The sequence below is a fragment of the Peromyscus eremicus genome, chromosome 1 (assembly GCF_949786415.1).
Source record: "Peromyscus eremicus chromosome 1, PerEre_H2_v1, whole genome shotgun sequence".
Taxonomy (NCBI): domain Eukaryota; kingdom Metazoa; phylum Chordata; class Mammalia; order Rodentia; family Cricetidae; genus Peromyscus; species Peromyscus eremicus.
In genome coordinates this window covers 3,869,953-3,893,519 of record NC_081416.1, presented here as the reverse complement: position 1 = coordinate 3,893,519, position 23,567 = coordinate 3,869,953, and the positions used below count along the sequence as shown (strand labels likewise).

The 23,567-nt window shown below is 42.4% G+C and overlaps 2 protein-coding genes across 2 annotated transcripts in view; one reads left to right on the top strand and one right to left on the bottom strand.

The window, feature by feature from the left end:
* Positions 1–449: 449 nt before the first annotated feature.
* LOC131899757 (basic salivary proline-rich protein 1-like) lies at positions 450–1,304 on the bottom strand. The gene has a single exon (XM_059251223.1). It carries the CDS (start codon positions 1,302–1,304, stop codon positions 450–452), a length of 855 nt encoding a protein of 284 aa, XP_059107206.1.
* Positions 1,305–1,355: 51 nt separating this feature from the next.
* The window catches only part of Atrnl1 (attractin like 1), a 582,942-nt gene continuing 560,730 nt past the window's right edge, over positions 1,356–23,567 (top strand). The window contains exons 1-3 of the mRNA XM_059256021.1: positions 1,356–1,645; positions 17,886–17,969; positions 19,010–19,123. Of these exons, the coding sequence (XP_059112004.1) occupies positions 1,356–1,645; positions 17,886–17,969; positions 19,010–19,123 (488 nt within the window). The remainder of the gene's footprint in view (positions 1,646–17,885; positions 17,970–19,009; positions 19,124–23,567) is intronic.

Below are 23,567 nucleotides of genomic sequence, written 5' to 3'. Positions count from 1 at the left end.
CGAATCTTGGAAAGTCATCTCAAGGAAGAAACAGATGCCGCTGAAAAAGGAAAGGGCCCCTTTCTGGGAAACACTTCTGCTTTTCTGAAGAAGAAAAAAAAAAGCTCTGATGTCGCAATAATTTTCAAGACAGAACAGTGTCCCAGACGGAGGAGGAAACACTGATGAGCAAAAGGGAGATTCTCAGGGTTCCGAGGCGGCGTCAGGAGGGGTGGCGTGCGGGGCTCAGAACCCTGCACGTCTTTGTTGGGGGTGGGGAGCCCCAAGTCCACCGGTGAAGCGCTGCCCGCGACTGCGGTCGCCCCCCGGGGACGGCTTCGCGTCCTCGCAGCCCCTCACCCCCTCCACCCGGCCCTGTCCCCGCAGACCCCACGACGCGGTCAGACCGCGGTGCCTTTAAGACTTTGCGGGCTGCACATGCTCAGCTCTTTGTGTGTAGTTGGGAGTTTTTAAGAAAAAAAGAAGAAACACACAGGGGGCTGGGGAAGCGCGGAGGGCAAGCGCCGCACTTGCGCTGCTGCGGCCCGGGGGGTGCCAGCGCTGCTTTCCCGCCGCAGCGACGGAGCCGGAGCGGATGCCTCCTCCGTGGGGCTCCGCGGCGCGGGCCACACCTGGGGGACGCGCTCCCATCCACGCCGACCGGGTGGGCGCGCGCGGGGGAGTCCCGGGTCCCCGTCAGGGGCCGGGCGAGACCACAGCGCCGGGATCGGGGGGGGGGACGACGACCACGAGCGCGCCAGGCTGCGGGGACGTCCCTGCCCGGCGTGGGCTGCGGCCGCGGCCAAGGCGACCGTGCTTGGCGGGCGCAGGGAAGCCGGCTGCTGCGGGGCCTCGGGATAGCTGGGCAGCGGAGGGAGGCGGACGTCCTCGCTCCCGTCCCCCCTCCTCGCGTTGGACGCGCCCAGCTCGGGGCTCCCGCTTGGCCCCGCCCTCCGGGGCGAGCGGCGCTCGGAGCCCAGGCATTTGGCGCGGGCCGCGGGCGAGGCGGGGCCGCGCGGGTCCCCTCCCCCTCCCCGCCCGGTCCCCTCCCCCTCGGGTCCCCTCCGGAGCGCGGGGCGCCGCCGGCTCTCGGCTCCTCTCCCCGGAGCTGCCGCGGCTGCGGGGTTCGGCTCGCCGAGGACAAGGTCAGGAGCGCGGGCGGCGATGCCCCAGCGTGGCCGGAGGCAGCCGATCGGGGGCCGCCGCGGCTGGGATCCGTCGCCCGGGACCGGACAGCCGGACGGGGGTCGGCGCCGCTGAGGAGCCGAGGAGGAGCGGCGGCGGCGGAGGGGTCGTCTGCGCCCGGAACCCCGCCTCGGCGGCATCCCCGTGCCAGCCCGCGAGCGCAGCCCCTCCGGGCCGGGGCACCGGGGAAGATGGAGCCGGGGGGTCGGGCCCGCTCGGGTGCCCCGCAGCCGCTCGCCCCGGGGCTGTGCAGGGCTCGGCCGGCGGGCGGCGGGGGCGCCTCCTCCTGGCTGCTGCTGGACGGGACCAGCTGGCTGCTGTGCTACGGCTTCCTCTACCTGGCGCTCTACGCTCAGGTGTCCCAGTCCAAGCCCTGCGAGAGGACTGGCTCCTGCTTTTCGGGTCGCTGCGTCAACTCCACCTGCCTGTGCGACCCGGGCTGGGTGGGGGACCAGTGCCAGCACTGCCAGGGCAGGTTCAAGTAAGTGCCATCGCGGGACCCCGAACCTCAGCCCTTCTCCTGCTGTCGCTCCCTGTCGTGCTGTGACCTGGGGGTCCCCGGCTGTTAGTGCTAGGAGCGGCCCGGAGAGGGACCGGTGCTGCACCCCTCCAGCCTCAGGCTGCCCCGGGGAGCCCCGGCCGGCGCCCAGCCCTGGCTGACTCGGTGCTTTCCACGGCTTGTCATCCTCTGCGCAGAAAGAACGTTCTCACTCACAGTCACGGTGCCAAACTCCACCAATTAGGACAGTATCTGTTCCTATCAGGAACGGTGCAAATAACGCACGAAAACCCACCAACACTGTGAGAAGTGAGAGGTAAAGGTTTAAAGTTGTGGCCCAGCTCCTTCGCCTCTGATCATAGGGCACGCCTCACAGTTTAGTAATCATCGAGTGTGGTAAATAGGGTTTACGATGGGCATGCTATGTTCCGTACCCTGTTCTGAGCTCTGGGTTGGTCATCTCATTCATTCCCCACAAGTCTATAACTTACTGGAATTCCATGCTTCCTAGGCAGGATCTATAGAGGGAAATCCAGGCAGCAGATTTATTTAAGTTAACTCGATCAAGGTTAAACAGAAAGTGCTGAGTCGTGATTCCAAACCAGCCAGCTTCACTCCAGGATATGCACTTTTAGAGATGTTGAATTTGTTAGGACAGGCTTGGGTTGAGTGGCTTTGGACAGTTGTATGGGAACATCAGTTTGGTTTTTCTGAAGCTGAAGGTGCTAAGGAGTTTGAGTCTCTGGGGGTAAAGATACTTCTCCTTATTGGTTGATGCTTATTAGATTTCTGCCCGCTATAAAAAGAAGGATGGCTGCAGGCAGAGAAGTTTCTTGAGGCCTTAAGTGCAGTCCTCTTGACAACCTGCAGTTTTAGACAGCTTCTCCTGGATACTTACATGAAGATTGCTGCCTGATTTGCGGCTGTGAAATTATACTATGTAGATGACTAGTATTTGTTGTGAAGATGATAGCAAAATCTGGGTGAAATATCTGGCCTTGAGGCAAAGGTGAGGAAGGATTTGACTCACATTATTAGTATATTCCAGGGTAGTTTCTTTGGAGTTTTAATCGAAGCATGTTTTTTCTTTATTCTCTTTTCCACATTTTTACTGTTGCTAGTTAGAACAATGCCCTTTATTCAATGTTAAGATTTTTTTTTTTTAAATGACACTTTCAAAACTAAAGTAGATCTTACTATTTCGTTTGTTGTTTTGAAGGGGAACCTTGGGTGAAATTTCATAAAATTTGTTTGGAGTCGTAGGTCTGTGTGTTTCCAGGGCTCAAAGTTTGAGAAATTGATATGCAGGTTTTACGAATGCATTTAAAATAATTTGAGAGCAATACCGATTAAAAGTTTAGAAATGTTTTACAATGAGCAAGAGATCTGATTGAATTATGCCTCATGAGTAGCCTTATCTCCTTTGGCTCCCCGTTCACCTATTAACAGAATCTTGAATGTATGTGCTGGGAGCAACCAAAAAGGAAAAGGTTACATTCATTTTTCGCATTTTTCTACAAAACAGGAAGATTGTTTGATCCATATGTAACTAATGGGTTTTGGCTTTTGTGGTGGTGAATTTGTCTAAAGAGGATATCCAGTGCTCCAGTTCCGAGACGTTCAATCCGACATCTGTGTTTTGTAGTCGGGACACTTGTGAAAGCTAGGTCAGCACGCTGTGACTTCACTTAGATGCTGTCCCACTTAGTAAGAGAAATCACACAGATCAAGTGAAAAGTAGACCATGTAACACTGGAAGATGTTCATGAACCAGACTCATTATCGAGTAGAAGGAGAGTGGACTTCAGTGTAGATAGATGATAAGTCCTGAACTTATTACTGGATATTCGTCCTTGGGAAGCTGTTATACTATGATTCCTTGTGCTCTTGATAAATTTGACTTAATTTTTCTATGAAATCCAAGTTTTTAGGGTAAATATAAGTACTACAAATCTGTGCTTTCTCATGCATATTCTTAGAGGCAAAAGAGGTGTATTTAATGTTAAAGAATACAATCATTTAGAAGGAAATAGTTATTCTTGGTAAAGTGCCTTGTGAGCTATGAAAGGTTTGTTTGAAGACCTGTTTTCTAGTGTTTGAAGTAATACACTGGGAAAGAACTGAACTTGACATTCTCCCTTCACCAAGTGTCGGGGAAGTCTTTACTAAGCTGAGTGATGTCAGCCTTACACATCGTCGTGAACAGTGGTTGATTAATCTTGGTAAGCAGGTGTCACAATTAATTGGTATGTTACCTTAGTCTTTTTCTATTATGGATGTTTCAGCTAGGGAATGAATGCCTTTTTAGATTGGAAGATTGATGATGGGGGAAGAAACGTAGATGCAAACATAGTATCAGAAGTGATGCTTCAGAGCCGTAGCTTTCCGTCTAGTCTTTTGTTTGTTTTCATTTGAAAAGAATAAAACATTCAAAATTAGAAGACATTTCTGACAAAGGTAAAACAAAAGTAACACCCATTTTTTCACTAATGCTAGACTGAAGGTTTTAGGAGTGAGACTTAGGAAGCACAGTGCTAGTTTGAAATGTAATCAAGACAACGGTAGACTTTTGCTGGAATTATATTTGTGTAGCATTGTGTAATATTATGCTGGAAAACATTCCTGTATAATTTACCTGTATAAATGACATTTTTATTAGAAGCTGGTTAAATTATCTTTGTAGAGCAGTTGAAAATTTTACTTATAAAAATTGATATTTTTTTGTTGAAACTTAGACATTTTCTCCTTACTGTAGCTTTGGTACTTATCACTCTAATCTCTTTGGTAAATCAGAGATTGGAAAATATTTCACTAATGTGAATTATTTGTAAATATAGAGTTATAAGCACTTTTGTATAGGCTATTTTAAAAATCATTCACTTTATTCCATATATAACTTTTAGACCTTCATGCTAGTCATATTTGGATTCTGAATTTCGCATATTTATAATGGAATTTTTTTTTGCTTTTTTGTTTTTTGAGGCAGGGTTTCTCTGTGTAGCTTTGCGCCTTTGCTGGAACTCACTTGGTAGCCCAGGCTGGCCTCGAACTCACAGAGATCCGCCTGGCTCTGCCTCCCGAGTGCTGGGATTAAAGGCGTGCACCTCCACCACCCGGCTGCTTTTTTGTTTTTTGAGGCAGGGTTTCACTGCATAATAGCCTTGGCTGTCTTGGAACTCATCTGTAGACCAGGCTGGCCGTGAACTCACAGAGATTCACCTTCTTCTGCCTGCAATTAAAGGTTGTGCCACCACCGCTGACTGGAATTATATAATAGAAGAGGCAGAATTAAAATTTGCAATTTTTTTTCTAAGCTACTTTTTTCTCCTTCCATTTTGAGACAGGGTCTCTCTATACATCCCTGGCTGTCCTGGACTCACTGTGTAGATCAGGCTAGCCTCAAACTCACAGAGATCTCTTGCCTCTGCCTCCCAAGTGCTGGTACAAAGGTGTGTGTCACTGTACCTGGCCTAAGCCACTAAGAACTCCATGCTGAGTGAGTGTAGAAGGAGCCTAGGCAGGGAGTTCTTGTGGGGTGGGCCAAAAAGACCCTGGGATAGATAAATCAACCCCCTGAGGCTGAGAGTCCTCAAGCAATTGAATATTTATTGTTAATTATAGGGAACCTTTGAGTAACTTTAATGTGAAAAATTGAATGTTCTCTAAAAGTATGTCTTCACTTCTAAGTAAAATTATAATAATTTATATTATCACTTATATTATTAAAATACATAATCACATAGTAGGGATTTAAAATAATTTAAATGGACTGTTTCAGTCTAAATTTGTGAAGTTGGTTTCTTTTTTGTCTCCATTATTTGGCTTCTTAAACAGATTTGATTTATGCCTGTGCTTGCTTTCTTGGGATTTCATTTTAGCCCCAGGGTATTTTACACAGCCCTCACTTCTCAGAACTCTTCCTATCTAGTCTTTGCTTGGGTAATTACTGTTGACCTTCTAATCTTAGCTCAACTACAGGTTTCTAACGGAGGCTTTTCTGACTCCTCAGTCACGTCTTGCTGTATCCTGCTATCGCACTGTTTTTCTGCCTTACTGCTTTCAAAGCAAAGTGCTTATTTTTTTCTTTACAATTTTATTTTTATTTTTTTGTGGTCCCACACATTAAACTCAAGGCATTACACATGCTCTTCAAGTGCTAGGCTGAGTTGTAATTTAAAAATTATTTTTAATTTATTTAAAAAATTTTTAAATTATGTGGTGTATGTATGCGTGCATATGTGTAGTGTGTGTGTATGTGTGCATGAGTACATGTGTATAGTGTGTGCCTGTGCATTTGTGCATGTCAAGGAGTCCAGAGGAGGTCTCTAGAGCCCCTGGAGCCGGTGTTACAGGCAGTTGTGAGCTTGCTAACATTCAGGGTACTGGGAGCTTAACTCAGTTCTTCTGCAAGAGCACTTATGTGTTTGTAACCTCTGATCCATTTCTCTAGCCCTTGAACCATAATTTGTAATATACAGTTTATTTAAAGTTTAATATTTGGGAAGTTTTGTCTTATGTATGTATCTCTGAAACTGTCCCAGTAATAATGATCATAAAAATAGCAATCACACTCAGACATTTTTAATGCCCCCTTTCCTGCTCTTTGCTTCCATTTCTTAAGGAGAAATACCAAATAGTGCAGTGGCTGGATCATCTGCTAAATGCATGATTAGTTGTTTTTAAATTAAAGAAATTTATTTATTTATTGGATGTGGATGAGTGTCCCTGGAGGCCAGAAGAGGGTGGCATGTCCCCTGGAACTGGAGTTAAGGACAGTTATGAGCTACCATGTGAGTGCTGGAAATTGAATCTGGATCCTGGATGAGCAGACAGTGTTCTTAACTGCACAGCCGTCTCTCCAGCCCCACAGGTTTAATTTTTAAATTTGTAAACTATTTTGCAGAGTGAATATAATCATTTACCTTCCCAAGTAGTATTCGAATGTTCTAGTTAATTCACATCCTAGTCAATATTTGTCCATTTACATTGTAACAATTCTAATAGATAAGTGATATGTCATTGGTCTTTTTTAAAGCATTCATTTAGAGTGTGTGTGCACACGTGACCTGCCGTAAGACGTGTAGAGGTCATGTGACGACTGCAGGAGACAGTTCCACCATGGGGGTTCTGAGACGGAACTCAGGTTGTCAGCGTTGTCAGGGAGCAAGCAAGCTAAGCCGTCTCACAGGTTCACTTTGCACCCCCAATGACTAATGATATCGTGCTTACTTGCCGTCTGTTTGTCGTCTTTAGTGAGGAAACTTTCACGTCTTGTCCACATTAAATTTTCCCCTTATTTCTCATTTTTATGAATTCTTTTATTTACTGGATAGTACTTGATCATTTGGAAGTATTTTCTACCAGGTTGGGGCTATCTTTTACTTTCTTTATCTTTAATTTGTGTGTGTGTGTGGGTATGTGGTATGTAATGCGGACTCATAGATTCACCCTCATTATTTGCTGGAAGAGTTTTTGTGGCACTTGCATTATTTCTTCGTTATGTGTTTGGTACAATTTACCACTTGTCTTAGGGTCCCTGGTGCCGGGATAACCCCATGACCAAAAGCAGCCTGGGGAGGGAAGTTGTTATATCCCCAAACTCCGAGTCTCACTCCATCTTTGAGAGAAGTCAGGACAGGGGCTCAAGACAGGAACCCGGAAGCAGGAACTGAAGTAGAAGCCGTGGAAGAAAGCTGCTTCCTGGCTTGCTCTCCACGGCTTGCCCAGCCTGCTTGTTTTTACGACTCACAGCCACCTGCCCGGGTGTGGCACTGCCCACAGCAGGCTGGACGCTCCTGCACCAGGAATAAATCAAGAAAATGTCCCACAGACTTTCCTACAGGCCAGTCTGATGGAGTCATTTTCTCATTGAATTTCCCTCTTCCCAGATGACCCTAGCTTGTGTCAAGCTGACAAACAAAACAACAAAAAACAAACAACAAAACAACTAACGACACACCAGTGAAGCCCTCCAGGACTGGGCTTTTCTTAACTCTCCAAAGATAGGAGTTTCAGATGACTTCTTATATCTGACCACAAGAGCACCGGCCTTAAAAATAAACAGACATGGGAGATGAATAAAGTTAAAAGTTTCTGCACAGCAGAAGTTGTAGGGAGCAGGGGAAGCCCAGAGTGAGTTAAGTTCTGAGTGAATGTGTATTGTGGATGTGGGTGTGGCCATGCCAAGGACCCCACAGCCCTACGGGAGTGGCAGAGTCTTCTGCGGGTGAAGCACAGAGGTGTGGTAAAGCTTTCCTTGGGGATCTAAGTGAGAACGGTTGATCAGTGTGGACAAAGCTAGCATCTGAAGCCCCCTCTGCCCAGTTGCTCACAGCCCACAGTCACCTGTGGAGACTAGCCAAGCTCTCCCATCTGCACTCTGTGTGATGAACCCTGAGGCTCTGGGCTGTGGCAGTATAGGCGCCACTCCATCATGGTGTGCAAAGCCCGTCTGATCCCAGCTTTCCTGCACCTGTGGTTATGCGTCTGCCATTTCTCCATCCCTCATCACCTCTAGTCGGGTTCAGACCTGAACTGCTCAGGTTGTGAATAACTCATAGAGTGAAAATAAACTCTACACATTGGAAAAATATTCATGAATCATACATTTGGGACGCTTCCCCAAATTAAGGAACTCAAATACTTAACAAGAAAACTACCATTTAAAAGCAGGCAAAGGACTTGAATAGAATTCTCTTAAGAATACAAAAGGCCAAAAATACATTAAATTTATGTTCAACATTACTATGCATTACGGAAATGCAAATTAAGACTATAATTACTTCACACCTGTTAGAAAAGCTTTTTTTTTTTTTTTTTTTTTTTTTTTTTGGTTTTTGGTTTTTTGAGACAGGGTTTCTCTGTGTAGCTTTGCGCCTCTCCTGGAACTCACTTGGTAGCCCAGGCTGGCCTCGAACTCACAGAGATCCGCCTGGCTCTGCCTCCCGAGTGCTGGGATTAAAGGCGTGCGCCACCACCGCCCGGCTAGAAAAGCTATTATTAAAAAGATGAAAGATAGCAAGTGTTGGCTACAATGTGAAGAAATGGAAAATTTTTTAGTGGAAATGTAAATTACTTCACCCATTTTGGAAATAGTGGGAAGGTTCTTAAAAAAACTAGAACTAGATTTACCACATGACTCAGCAGTTCCCCTTTTGGCAATGTGTCTTTACTCCTACGTTTGCGGAGAATGTAAGTGCTCATCAACAGATGAATGGTCTAAAAAAATGGCTTGTATGCACAATGAAGTACTGAGGCTGAATGGGAGTTGTGTCATTTGCAATGTAAAGGACATTATAGTAAGTGAATAAACCAAGAGTAGAAAGAGAATTGGCCCCTGGTTGGACTCACTGTGTAGGCTGGTGTTGAGGGTGATGGGGTGGGTGAGGAAAGGGCAATGTTTGGCGAAGGGTATGAAGTGGACAGTTTCAGTTAGATGGGAGGAAGTCTTGGTGTAGTCTTGTACAGCAAGGTGATTTATAGCTGCAAATGTGTATTTCAACACCACTAAAGGTAATTAAATGTTCTTATCATACAGGAAGATAAATATGTGAGGTGAAAGGTACAGTAATTAGTGCTTTGCTTGTGTGGGTATGTGCACATGGGTGTGGGCATATGTGCATGTATGTACATTGACATGGAAGCCAGAGGATAATGCTGGGTATTGTGGTATTGTTCCTCAAGTGCTGTCCACCTCTTTCCTTTTTGTTGAGATAGTCTTACCAAGTAAGCTAGGCTGAATGGCCAATGTGCCCCAGGATCTGCCTGTCTCTGCCTCTCCAGTGCTGGGTTGTAATCTCCTGTCAGCATTTCCTGCTAGCCATCTTCCCATCTCCATAGTGTGTATTTGTGTTGAAACATCATATTGTACTCCAGAAATATATACAACCAGTGTAAGACGAGTTGCTAAATGGTCTATTAATAGAAAACCCTGCTGTGGGATGGTCTGTATGTCAAATTGCTCTGATTGGTCAATAAATAAAACACTGATTGGCCAGTGGCTAGGCAGGAAGTATAGGCAGGACTAACAGAGAGGAGAAAAGAAAGAACAGGAAGGCAGAAGGAGACACTGCCAGCCGCCGCCATGACAAGCCGCATGTGAAGATGCCGGTAAGCCACGAGCCACGTGGCAAGATATAGATTTATGGAAATGGATTAATTTAAGCTATAAGAACAATTAGCAAGAAGTCTGCCACGGCCATACAGTTTGTAAGCAATATAAGTCTCTGTGTTTGCTTGGTTGGGTCTGAGCAGCTATGGGACTGGCGGGTGACAAAGATTTGTCCTGACTGTGGGCAAGGCAGGAAAACTCTAGCTACAAAGCCCCGAGCCAGATATTAGGGTGAAAACTGAGAGATCAGAGGAATAGAAAAAGCCACAGCCAACCTCACTTTACCAACCCCTCAACCTCCAGAGAGAGCTACTTCCTGTATACCCATGTCTGTATGCCTTTCTGTGCCCTCCATCTCACTTCCTCTCTCCACCCAGCTACATCACTTCCTTTCTGCCCAGCCCTATCACTTCTAGTGCTGGGATTAAAGGTGTGTGCCACCATGCCTGGCTCTGTTCCCAGTGTGGCCTTGAACTGACAGAGATCCATCTCTGTCTCCCTAGTGCTGGGATTAAAGGTGTGTGCCACCATGCCTGGCTGGATCTCTGTCTCCCTAGTGCTAGGATTAAAGGCGTGTGCTACCACTGCCTGACCTGTATGTTTAATATAGTGACTGTCTTTTCCCTCTGATCCCTAGATAAGCTTTATTGGGGTGCACAAATAAAATATCAACAAAAACTAGTATTTGTCAACAATTGTAAAACAACAAAAAGAGAACCAACAAACTGGTAATGGTATTTCAACTAGAAAATCTGTTTTAAGAAACACCTCTGACTGGACAGATAGGTCAGGTGGAAAAGTGCTTGCCATTGCAAGTGAGTGGATCCGAGTTCAATTCTCAGAACCCACAGGAAAGCTGGGCATGGTATTGTGTGCTCGTGGGCCAGCAAGCCCTAGCAATCCTCTTGTCTTCGCCCACAAAATAGCCCATGCAGCCATGCCATTTTTTTTTTTTTAAATGGGTGCTGGGCTCTGAATTTAGGCACCCATATATCTCTGGTTCTTAGTTCAAGAACAGAGTATTGTAGTTTAATGATAGTTAGGTGTAGTGGTTCACAGTTACAATCACAGCATTCCATAGTCTGCTGCAGGAGGGTTTTCATGATTTGCAAGGCCAGCCTGGCTCTGCAGCAAGTCCTAGGCTAGCCAGAGCTACAGAGCAATGACCTGTCTTAAAAAGTTAAATGGTTTGAAACTTAGAAGGCATATTACAAATTATGTGTTACTTAATTTCTGGAGATCTTCACAAAGTGGCAGTATAAGGGTGTTAGGAGTGAGAAGTAAATGAATAAATTGAAAACTAGTTGTTTGTGGTCGGTCACCTATGGTTTTGGAGTTTTAAGACTTGTGTTTTAGAACAGTTCTAGGTTGTGAATAAGTTGAAAGTGTAATGGCAATGCTTTGAGGTGATGGTTGGAAAAATTAAGAGACTGAGAGACGAAAGGTTAATTGTTCTTACTGTAGGGTGTGAGTGTGTTCTTACTGTAGGGTGTGAGTGTGTTCTTACTGTAGGGTGTGAGTGTGTTCTTACTGTAGGATGTGAGTGTGTTCTTACTGTAGGGTGTGAGTGTGTTCTTACTGTAGGGTGTGAGTGTGTTCTTACTGTAGGATGTGAGTGTGTTCTTACTGTAGGGTGTGAGTGTGTTCTTACTGTAGGGTGTGAGTGAGTTCTTACTGTAGGATGTGAGTGTGTTCTTACTGTAGGGTGTGAGTTTGCTCTTACTGTAGGGTGTGATTGTGCTCTTACTGTAGGGTATGAGTGGGTTCTTACTGCAGGTGAGAGTGGGTTCTTACTGTAGAGTGTGAGTGTGTTCTTACTGTAGGGTGTGAGTGGGTTCTTACTGTGGGTGTGAGTGTGCTCTTACTGTAGGGTGTGAGTGTGTTCTTACTGTAGAGTATGAATGTGTTCTTACTGTAGGGTGTGAGTGTGTTCTTACTGTAGAGTGTGAGTGTGCTCTTACTGTAGGGTGTGAGTGTGTTCTTACTGTAGGGTGTGAGTGGGTTCTTACTGTGGGTGTGAGTGTGCTCTTACTGTAGGGTGTGAGTGGGTTCTTACTGCAGGTGAGAGTGGGTTCTTACTGTAGAGTGTGAGTGTGTTCTTACTGTAGGGTGTGAGTGGGTTCTTACTGTGGGTGTGAGTGTGCTCTTACTGTAGGGTGTGAGTGTGTTCTTACTGTAGAGTATGAATGTGTTCTTACTGTAGGGTGTGAGTGTGTTCTTACTGTAGAGTGTGAGTGTGCTCTTACTGTAGGGTGTAAGTGTGTTCTTACTGTAGGGTGTGAGTGTGTTCTTACTGTAGGGTGTGAGTGTGTTCTTACTGTAGGGTGTGAGTGTGTTCTTACTGTAGGGTGTGAGTGTGTTCTTACTGTAGGGTGTGAGTGTGTTCTTACTGTAGGGTGTGAGTGAGTTCTTACTGTAGGGTGTGGTGAGTATATTGCCTTGGCAATCCCTGTAGTTTTACTGAAAGTGAACAAAATAGGGCAGCACATGTAGCTTCAGGTGTTCCTATTGTGTAGTGAGGAGCCAAACACTTGCTTCATGTTCCTCCTCTAAGGAAGAGAGGAAAGGGTATGGTGGTTTCTAGAGTATGCCTCTTTGGAGGGAAGGAGAATGTTTTAAACTACAGCCAAGGAACTGGAGAACTCTCTGGTATTACCATTTCCTTACCTTGTGGCCAGCTGCTACTATTTTGAAGGTGATTTCTATGGCTACCTGGGGCCAAGGAGTAATGAGATCTGAGTCTTTGCAGATTTTGTGTACACCTTGAGTGATGCCAGGGTGTTTGAGACTCTCCTTTGTCCCTCATTCCTGCTTGTTCTGAGCCTAATGACAAGCGGGAGTCGGATCTTAGAGTCCCTTGAGGTCTTTTCTGGGCATGTAGTCTGATTTAGGCATTCACGGGGCTTCCTAAAATCCGTGGTGTATACCTGCACAGACTTTCACTGGCCCAATTCTTGAAAACCTGCTGTCAGTTTTCTTCTGGTTTTCAAGGAGTGCCCTTCATGAGTTTCCAGATCTTCACATTGACATGTTTCTGTCAGGAATATTGTTCTGTTATTCTTTTTTAATGATTAATTAAATTTGACATTTTGCTAAGTTTTTTTTTTTTTTTGAGTGCTGTTTATCTGTAATGTTTATTTCTTGGAACATTCTCATCAGGTTTTGTCATCTTGAGCAGAGTATCCTGACATTATTAAATAAGTTGGCATGAATTCCTTTTTTCTCTAATCTCTGAAAGAAATTACAAAACATTTTTATTATTCTCATTTGAGTAATGGAAAAGTTTTACCAATGAAGCCATCTGTGCACACAGGTATTTTTGGTGCCGTGTTGTTACTTACAAACTTCTTTAGCAGATACAGGACTTTTTAGATTTTCCATTTCTCTGTTGTTGGTTTTGCCAAGTTGAGTTTTAGAGACTTTTTTCCCCCTTATTTTATTTAAACCATCAAATTAACTGACAGGAAAATTTTAATATCCTATTTTTTTTCTATTGAGTTAGTAATAATGCCCCCTTTCCTTCTCGATAACTAATTTTTTTTCCTTTCTTGACAAGTTTGTTAGTTTAACAACTATTATTCTATACGAAATACTTTTTAGTTCTACAGGTCTTTCTTTTTGATATGATTTTACTATTTTGAGAATTTCTATTTTTCTTTTACCATTTCATTCCTTAAAATTCTTTTTGAATGTGTTCTTCTAGTTTCTTGAGTTACAATTTATATAATTGGTTTTCAGTTTTCTAATACTTATGTTTAGAGCTATAAATTCTGCTAAGCACTATTTTATCTTCATCTTACCAACTTTAGTAGGTTGTTATCTTAGAATGAGACAATTAAATTGTTTTCTAGATGACTTTGAGACATAGGAAGCTGCTGTTTCTTAATTCCCAGACATTTAGGGCTTTTTAAATTATATTCTCCATTATTGTACATGAGCTGCATGGATTTTGGAAGCATGATTATTGTAGCCAACATTCATTAATTGATTAAACTTATTTAATTCAGTTCTGGTGTTTTGTATGCTTTGGCTGAAGGACAAGTAACCCCTTCCTTTAAGTGAGAAGTCAATTTTTTTTTCCAGTCCTGGATTTTGAAATACGCAGGCTCGGAAGGTTCAGAAAATATGTGCTGACCCAGGTTCTAAAGTACATGTGGTTAGAACCCTCCTAACTCTCAGGTGTCCACTGTGTTTGTTTGTTTGTTTGTTTTTTAATGTTATTTTTAGCATATGATTGAGGGCTATGAAGAAAACCCATGAGAGGTCATGACCAGACATCCACCCGTTTCTTTAAGTGTTAGAGAAGTCTCTGGCATTCACACTGCACCAGAATCAATAGATAGCTTTCTTTCTTTAGCACATCATTGTGTCTTTACAGCAGTAAACTAACTCCACTCTCTTTAAAAAATTCATTGTGTGTGTGTGTGTGAGAGAGAGAGAGAGAGAGAGAGAGAGAGAGAGAGAGAGAGAGAAAGAGAGAGACAGAGACAGACAGACAGACAGACGTAGAGACTCAGAGACAGAGGCAGACAGAAAGACAGACCAAGAGGGTTGTGTGGAGGTCAAGAGTATAACTTGTTGGAATGATTCTCTCTTTCCAACATGTTGGTCCTGGGGATCAGACTCAGGCTGTCTGAGCCACAGGTACCTTCACCTACTGAGCCGCCTTGCCAAACCCAATGCCACCGTCTTTGTGATTACCTTTAGACTAAATTTCTTAAGTACTAGTGTAAATACTGCAAAACCTACTGCATTAGTGAGTGCAACCGTTTCTGCTGGTGTAACCCATGAAACATGCACCTTTGGAGGGTTTGGGGACCGATATAGAGAAGAGAGGGCAGTCAGATAGAGTGCCACTCGTCAGCTACCACAGGGACTGTTGGAGTCCAGTTCCATAGGGAAGTGCTAGGGACAAGTGTACTTAGTTATTATCAATGCAAAGAGGCAGGGAAGACAAAGGCGTTTATGTTCCTTAGATTAGACTATTTGTTGGTTAACGGCTGTTCCTGGGAGGGGGTAGATTCATAATCATGTTTTACCATTTGCAGAAACAAAATGAATTTTAGCTGCCATAGGAGAGCCATTCAACAAAGATTCAGATACTCATCTTAGAAATCAGACCAAATGTATGGACATGTAAGGAGGTCTGAGAGAATGTGAGCACAGCACGGCCACTGTCAGTCACTGTACTACATTGTGAGCACACCACGGCCACTGTGAGTCACTGTACTACATTGTGAGCACACCACGGCCACTGTCAGTCACTGTACTACAGTGTGAGCACAGCACGGCCACTGTCAGTCTCTGTACTACAGTGTGAACACAGCACGGCCACTGTCGGTCACTGTACTACAGTGTGAACACAACACGGCCACTTTTAGTCACTGTACTACATTGTGAACACAGCACGGCCACTGCCGGTCACTGTACCACCATATGTCTGTCTTCAGCTATTAAGATAACAGAAAATTATTTTATAAAGTTGTACTGAATTATTCCCATGAGAATTCCTTTTCTTCTCCTCTTTGCCAATGTTTGATATTGTCACATTTTGTCCTTCTGTTGGGTGAAAAGTGGTATGTTATTGTTAATTTATTTTGCATGAATTTGGTATTAGTGTACTTGGCTTTAATAAATTTAGAAAAGGGAGTCATAATTTTAACAACTTAGTGTAAGTAGTATGATTTGTAATAGGGATTAAAGTAATAAGAGAAAGACCTCTGAAAGAATAGAAATTGTTAGAAGGAGCAGCACCTTGTGGCTTACTGCTGAGAGAGAATACATGGGTTAAGGGTCCTTCCTCACCATCTTAAATTGACGCCTTGCTTGGTGAGCATGGCTGTGGCTTAATGGATGGGAAAAAGTTCCTTGAGCTATGGTGAAACTCGCTCAGCAGCTGCCCCCGGAACTTGCTTTAGGAACTGAGGAAAGCTGTTCATGGGAGGTGTCTCACTGTACGGACTTTGCTAAAAACGTTGGCTGAGAGGAAGCGCTGGGGGAAGCTGCCGGTGGCTGGATGCTGCTGGCCGTGACGTGTTGTGTAGTGACTTAGTGTTGGCAAAGCCACACAGGCTGCATGAACAGTGGAACCAGGAAGCAAAACCCTTCCTCCCGAAGCCTCTTCCAGGACACTTTGTGGACAAAGAGTGCCAGCTTACTGAGAAACTCCTTGCCATCTGGCAAAGAAAAACTATTTGAGGGCCCAGATCTATTTTCACACAGTAGGCAAGTGGGTGAATGGGAAGTGAGGAGGCACCAGATGGGTGATTGGCACAGTGTACCCCTTAGAGATTCAGCTTCAGAGGAGTCTCTTGAACATATTCAAACTCCCCAATAACAATACAGATTCCCTGAGAAGACAAACGTCATACAAGTAAAGAGCTTTTTACCAGTGCTACAAATGAGGAAACACGATCCCCAAGTCATTGTTTTGATTATTGCTTGTATCAGTTATTTCTTTTTTCTTTTCCTTGTTTTTTTAGACAGGGTTTCTCTGTGTAGCTTTGGCTGTCCTGGAACTCACTCTGTAGACCAGGCTGGTCTCGAACTCACAGAGATCCACTTGCCTCTGCCTCCTGAATGCTGGGATTAAAGGTGTCTACCACCACTGCTCAGTTCTCATTATTTACGTTCTCTCTCAGCCACATTGAGTGGTTGGTCTAGTGTGGGGCGTTTACCCACCACCCCCACAGTTCCCCAGAGTTTTCTTGAGTGCGAGCAGCAGGAAATATTAGATAGAAGGATTTATTGCGGAGAATCTTGCGGAGATAAACAGATAGAAAATAAAGGATAGCCTCGAGAGGGCCTGGAACCTTTTCCAACGGGCCCTGACTGTCTCTGCCCCAGGGTTTTTATAGAGAGCAAAAGACCTCCTCCCCCAGCACAGCCAAGTGCAGACCATCTCAGACACCTGCACTCAGGCCCGTGGTCCTAATCATCCTCTATGTGGACCTGCTGGGTAAAGCCACGAGGAACCCGAGAACGGGCTCCCACAGTCTAGCTAGACTAAATTGTAAAATTAGCTTCTGACAACTCTGTGTGCAAAATAAAATTATATGAGTGATATATGTACACACCTATACACACAACACACATAGACACACATATAATACACACAGACACACGTACACCGCTGGGTATATATGTATGTCTGTTTATGTAACTACAGAAAGCCAGTTATCTGTGAAGTATGTATATATAAATATGAACGCTAAATAAAAAGATTTTGTAATTATTTGAAATATGGATTTGTTGATTAATTTGTCTATAAGTCAGTGCATCTAAATTTTTGTCTTAAATATTTTAAGATTCTGAAAAATCTGATTTTTTTTATTTTAAGTATAAACAAAAGCATTTTGATACACTTTTATTTTAAAATTCGTTGAGATGGTGCACAAATGCAAAGCAGTCAAAAGAAATTGATAAAAGTGGGCAGCAGACTCTGTGAAGTATGATGGTGTCTGCTTGACAATTCAGGTGCCTAGAAATCATGTATAGCTGTGCTTTCCCGGAGAAAGATACACGTGTGGTTTCTTACTCTGTAGCTCTGCACCGATCAGAGTGAATTTGATCTTCCTTCTTTTGCCAGAGCCTAGTTTTTGTGAAATAAAATGTAACCTAATCAACATTTTGTCAACACAGAACCCTTCAGTAAAATGTTGAGTTTTTCACTGACTTCCTACTATGTCAGTTGAAATGGCCATGGTTTGTCAAGTTTAAGGAAATTTTGACAAAATTTCCTTTCAATTGTAGAGAGAAAATTGTTTTAGATTGTCAGTATAGCCTATAATTTGTAAATAGTTATGTCACATTATTATTTCTTAAAATTACTTCCTGATTTTTATGAGCATTGATTGGTGTTTTGCCTGCATGTATGCCTGTGTGAAGGTGTCAGATTTCCTGGAACTGGAGTTACAGAGAGTTGAGAGCTGCCATGTGGGTGCTGGGAACTGAACCCTGGTCCTCTGGAAGAGCAGCCAGTGTTCTTAACCACTGAGCCATCTCTCCATCCCTCTATGTCTGAGTGTTTTGGCCTAATGATTTGAATTTTATCATACTACTGCATGCCTTAATGGTAATGGTAATATTGATTTCATGATTTTTCTTTTCTAGGTTAACAGAACCTTCTGGATATTTAACAGATGGTCCAATTAACTATAAATATAAAACTAAGTGTACGTGGCTAATTGAAGGCTAGTAAGTATACAATTTGAGTTAAATAAGTTAATTTTGTTCTGAGATGTTAAACTAATAATTACTGTTAAAACATTAGGTAAAATGACTAGCTATATAGTTTATTTCCTTGCTTATTATTGGAACATATGCATAATTTTTATGAAGTTTAAAAATGTAAATCACAGTACCTTTCATTTGTAGTATAATAGATAAATATATATTTTGCTTTTGAGTTACATTATTGCAGGACTAAACACATTGGGCCTCTTGGCTTTTGAAAAACATCTTGTTAGAAACTTTACAAATGCTGTAGAAAGTATAAAAATATTCTATGCTGGGTTATGCCATTGGTTAATACTTTTTCAGCCTTTTAGTTCTAATAGTCTTATAATTGTGCTGAGGATCTTTTAAAAATATTTCATAACATTTTGTAGATGAGTTGGTTTACTTCTGGGTACTTTTCACAGTGAGAAGTAGATCATAAATTGGTAGGAATGCTTTGGTACCTTTTTTAAAATAATTTTTTGAGTGTACCTGGGAAGCTATGCTTTTTGGATTACTTTAAAAGTCTTTTTAAAACCACAGCAGTGATTTTCTGCTATTTACTTGTAGTCTAACTTTGCTTCTTCATAGTGTATCACTATTTTGAGAAGAAACTGAAAGAACCTAATGCCTCTACTGAAAGCTTCTGTATCAGTGAGAATAGTTGCTACTGAAAGTTGTCATTTTATAACTAACTTTACTCCAGTACAACTTGCTGTGATAGAATGCATCCATGTTAGTATGTAACAAGGTTTCAGTAAAGAGAAGTACATAGATAAAGTATGTAACTTCTGCCTTAAGTCTATAATGCCTGCCTTTTATTGTGGACTGAATTCTTAAGAAAAAGAGACGTGTATTTTGAAACCAGTATCTTGACAGCATACAGTGTTTCTTCTGGTGATTTAATGATTTGTAGAAAAAGTATCTGTAAATAGATTTTTAATAAAATTACCGTGTCTATAATTCTAAATATATTATATGTTATATGAATTTGAAGAGATTCTATTTTTTTCTTTCAGTCCAAATGCAGTGTTAAGGTTAAGATTCAATCATTTTGCTACTGAGTGCAGCTGGGATCATATGTACGTTTATGATGGAGATTCCATATATGCGCCTTTAGTAGCTGTGCTTAGGTGAGTGATTGTGTTTGCCCGATGTACTTACTGACAGCCACAGGAAAGTAAATAACTGTATAATTTGTTTATTTGAAGTCTACCCTATTGATCTGTACACAAATTTATGATGGTTGCTGGTGGCTGGATTTCACAGATTATTATAGTACTCTGTATTATGACTACCAACTTAAGTCTGTACACAGTGATGTAAGTATGGCATGGATGAATAAATTCTATGCTGTACGAACTCTAGACGTCTTTATAGATACTCTTTATTTTCTCCGTATTTAGTTTATTCCTTTATGTTGGTTTGAATGTGTTTTCATAAATATCTGTTTAGTGAGATTTGGGTGAGTTTCGGCTGACAGATAAGCAAGGGTACGTGCTTTTTATAATTGTCTTTATTTTAGTGAACTGGGGAACGTTTAAATTCTGAAAACAAGGGTTAAGCTATACTCAGTGTAAGGGTTTAATGAAGGAGATATTTCTACTAGCTCTCAGATGTTTGGAAATTTGGGTTACTTCATTATTTTATAAGTAGTCAGAAAATCAGGATGTTAATTTTGAAATCATAGCATTTTACTATTAATTTAAACTTTTAAAATAATACTGCATTATTGGACAGTTGTAAGAGGAAAAATATATGGGATATAGAAAAAGTATGAACATATAATATAGATTTTGCATTCAACTTAGCCAGCATGGTTGTTGACAATTGCTTATTACATTATTCTTTGCTTTTATTACACAGTATCCCTCATGTTCTATCAAAGTTGAAAATTTAAGTGTAGATAAAAGATTGTTGTTCCCACAATTATTTTAATTTAAAATATTCTTTTCACTATCTTGCAAATATTTTATTCATCAATAATTTGAAATTTTGTTGGACAAACATTTAAGGGCTGGTGTTCCGATTTTATTTAAGACCCTATAATTTACGGCTCTTTTGGAGTGCACCTGAAGTAGGTAGTTTAGGTGTCTGTTCTAAATGTGTTCATGTGGAGGCCAGAAGAGGGCATTGGAGCCCCGGAGCTTGCTGTTGTGAGTCATCTGACATGGGTTCTGGGAACTGAGTTCTTGTCCTCTGCAGGAGCAACAGCACTCCCAACCACTGACCCTCTGGCCCTTTTGAACTTCCGTTTTGGAAGTTTTTTGAGCATTATAAAAAGTAAAGTTAGAAATAGTAGTTTAAAGACACTGAAAAAAATGTAATAGAAATCGAAAATAATTATGATTTATAATAAGAAAATTGATTATGACAATTAGATAAGATACTGGGTTTACACCTTTATTTTTGACAATTGATACTCTTGCGATCATTTCATCATTTTTATGGCATTGTTGACAGACTCATTTAGGTGCATCTTTTTTTTTTTTTAGTCATCTAATGACTTTGCACTCATTAACACCTGTTTATCAAATTTTTACTAACACTTTCCCGTTACTAAAGGAACCTTTCCTGAGATAATTATCAGGGTGGGTTTAGTCTGTGAAGGTGGAACTGAAGCATTTCATTATCAAGCACTCCTTTTACCTATCCTGAGCGAGCCGGACAGTTTTATGTCAACCTGGTACTTACAATCTGTAGTCACCAAGAGAGCCTCAATTGAGAAAATGCCCCCATAAAATCAGGCTGCAGGCAAGCCTGAGGGCATTTTCTCAGTTAGTGATTGACGTGGGAGGGTCCATCCTATTATGGGTGGCATCACCCCAGGCTTGTGGTCCTGGCTTCTATAAGAAAGCAGGCTGAGCTATTAGGAGCCATGATGGGCACACCAGTAAGCAGCACCCCCCATGGCCTCTACATCAGCTTTTGCCTCCAGGTTTCCAACAAGTTTGAGTTCCTGTGGACTGGGATTCAGGATATGTAAGCCAAACAAATCCTTTCCTCCAAGTTGGTTTTGGTTAAGATACTAAGGGGATGGAAAACTAGTTTATATGAATGTCTACTTGATGCTAAGCATCATTGCTGCCAGTTCAAATGTCCATCTAAGCCTCCCAGAGATCTTGTGGGTGAAGTACTATTAGCTTCCATTTTACAATTGAGAAAATTGAGACTCAGAGAAATCATTTACCTCTAGTAGGTGATAAGCCAGGATTAGGATTTCACCCTCAATTCAGAAGTATACACTGTTAAATTCTGCTTTGCTAAGAGTAAGCATTTAATTATTTTGAATTATAATACTATAAATATTTACCACTCAGCCAACTACATGGATAATTGTTGCATTTAATAACAACAGTTAATAGTAAGGAATAAGGCAAAGGTCATTGTGATGAGTTTAGACACCAAGGCCTGGAGTAGGACGAAGCTTGCTAAAGGAAGGGTACACAAACTGTCCTCACTGTAGACACCATTTGGAAGTGGAGGGTGTTCCCATCTTTGCTAAAGGAAGGGCACACCAACTGTCCTCACTGTAGACACCATTTGGAAGTGGAGGGTGTCCCCATCTTTTCTAAAGGAAGGACACACCAACTGTCCTCACTGTAGACACCATTTGGAAGTGGAGGGTGTCCCCATCTTTTCTTCTGACTATTTGATCACTAATTCTGGGAACCCATGCTTCCTAGTTTTTAAGAATGATTCACAGAACTCAGCAAAATGCTGTATTTGTGGCTAGTGTTTTATTCTCAAGAATAGAAATTGCAACCAGCCTATAAAGAGAGGCACAGAATTGAGATTGGGAAAGATGGCAAACACAAAACATTGTGTGCTTAGGATGTTACCCACCTAGCACATCCATGCATATCATCACTTGGAGGCTGTCCTGAGTTTCTGGTGTCTTGAGATGGTTTTTAGTTGTTTGTTTCGTTATACAGGCTTAGTTGTTGGAGTCATTGTCCATGAGGAGGCTGAATACAAATCTGTACTCTTCCCTCTTCTGTTACTAAGTCAGGCTGCTACCAGATGTCTTCGACTCTTCAGTCACATGATTGGTTTTGCTGGAGTGACCATTCCCAACCTGAAGTGTAACTTTAGATTCCATTATGAGGGACCCACTGACAGAACCTGTCAAGGTCCTCTGTAAACAGCAGGCAATTTGTCACCTGAGAAATTGCAGGAGTTTGAAGGTCCTATTCCAAGAACTGGTAGCAAAGTTGTTTCCCTGGTAAGTGATAGAGTCAGAATGAATCCATGTAACATAATTCTTGAGTCACTGAAATAGTGATTCCTTGTACACTATACTTAAGAAATTAGATCTTATTCTGTAGGCAAGACATTACTACAATATGAAGATTATTTGTAATTGAGAAGTTTTATTTCTAACATCCTTACTCCCCTCTGATGCTGGATATTGAATTTCGAAAAAATTGGATATATTAATAAACTAGGCCTGGAAAGATCTAATCCTGCAGAAAGTAACTGGGGACACCAGCAGTTCGCCTTCAGCTCAAAATCAGTAGTTGAGATCACTCAGACCCCAAGGTGCAGTGTGATTCCTTGGAGGGCCTGACACACAGCAGCTCACCATTCCTGCCTCCTAGTTGTTGGGGTCCTAGTTCAAAGTAAGGGTTACCCTTTCGCTTTCCTAGCTCTGGAAAATCTTTGACACCCCTCCTCCAATTATTTAGGCCTTAAAATCTTGTTTTCAACTGTGAAGAGAGAAATGTCCTCCATTCGGCCTGGGCTCATCCCTAAGTGATAGTTCTGTATCAATCTCAGGCAGGTTGTTTTTAGTTTTCTATATTGTTTACTCTGTGGGTTGTATTATACTGTAGATTGGTCCAAATGGTCTGGTGTGTTATATAATAATTGGAAGTCCCTTTTGTAATTTATTGCTTTAAAAATATTTATTTCTAAGAAAGTTTGTATGTATATGCTTGTCTGTGGGTATGTGAATGAGAGTGTAGGTGCCCCTGGAGGCCAGAGGAGTCTGATCTCCTTCAACTGGAGTTGGAAGTGGACTTGAGCTGCTTAATGTGGGTGGTGGGAACCAAACTTGGGTCTTCGGCAAGAGTGACACTCATTCTTAACTGCTGAGCCAACTCTCCAGCATCCTCTTTTATTGCTTTACAACCATTTATAAATGAGTGAGCAAACAAATCAGTTTTTTCTTCTTTTTAAGAGAGCTTTCAAAGATTAGGTATTTTAAAGCTTTAGGAATATTATTTTTTTTCTTTCTTCAGTGTGCTTATTTTTGTTTTGTTGTGTGACTGCACACCTCTTACGGAGATAGGAAGAAATAAGTATGCACTCTAGAATGGGCACCGGTGGCAGAGCAGAGGCGGGTTTGTACGAGTTTAGCTTAGTGAGTGAAGGAGTCTACGAGGGTTAGCTACGGGAACCTGGATGAATGAGTCTACGAGGGTTAGCTACAGGAACCTGGATGAATGAGTCTATGAGGGTTAGCTACAGGAACCTGGATGAATGAGTCTACTAGGGTTAGCTACAGGAACCTGGATGAATGAGTCTACGAGGGTTAGCTACAGGAACCTGGATGAAGGAGTCTACGAGGGTTAG

Coding starts and splice junctions, on each gene's coding strand:
- LOC131899757 (XM_059251223.1), bottom strand. CDS start 1,304: ATGCCGCCGAGGCGGGGTTCCGGGCGCAGACGACCCCTCCGCCGCCGC.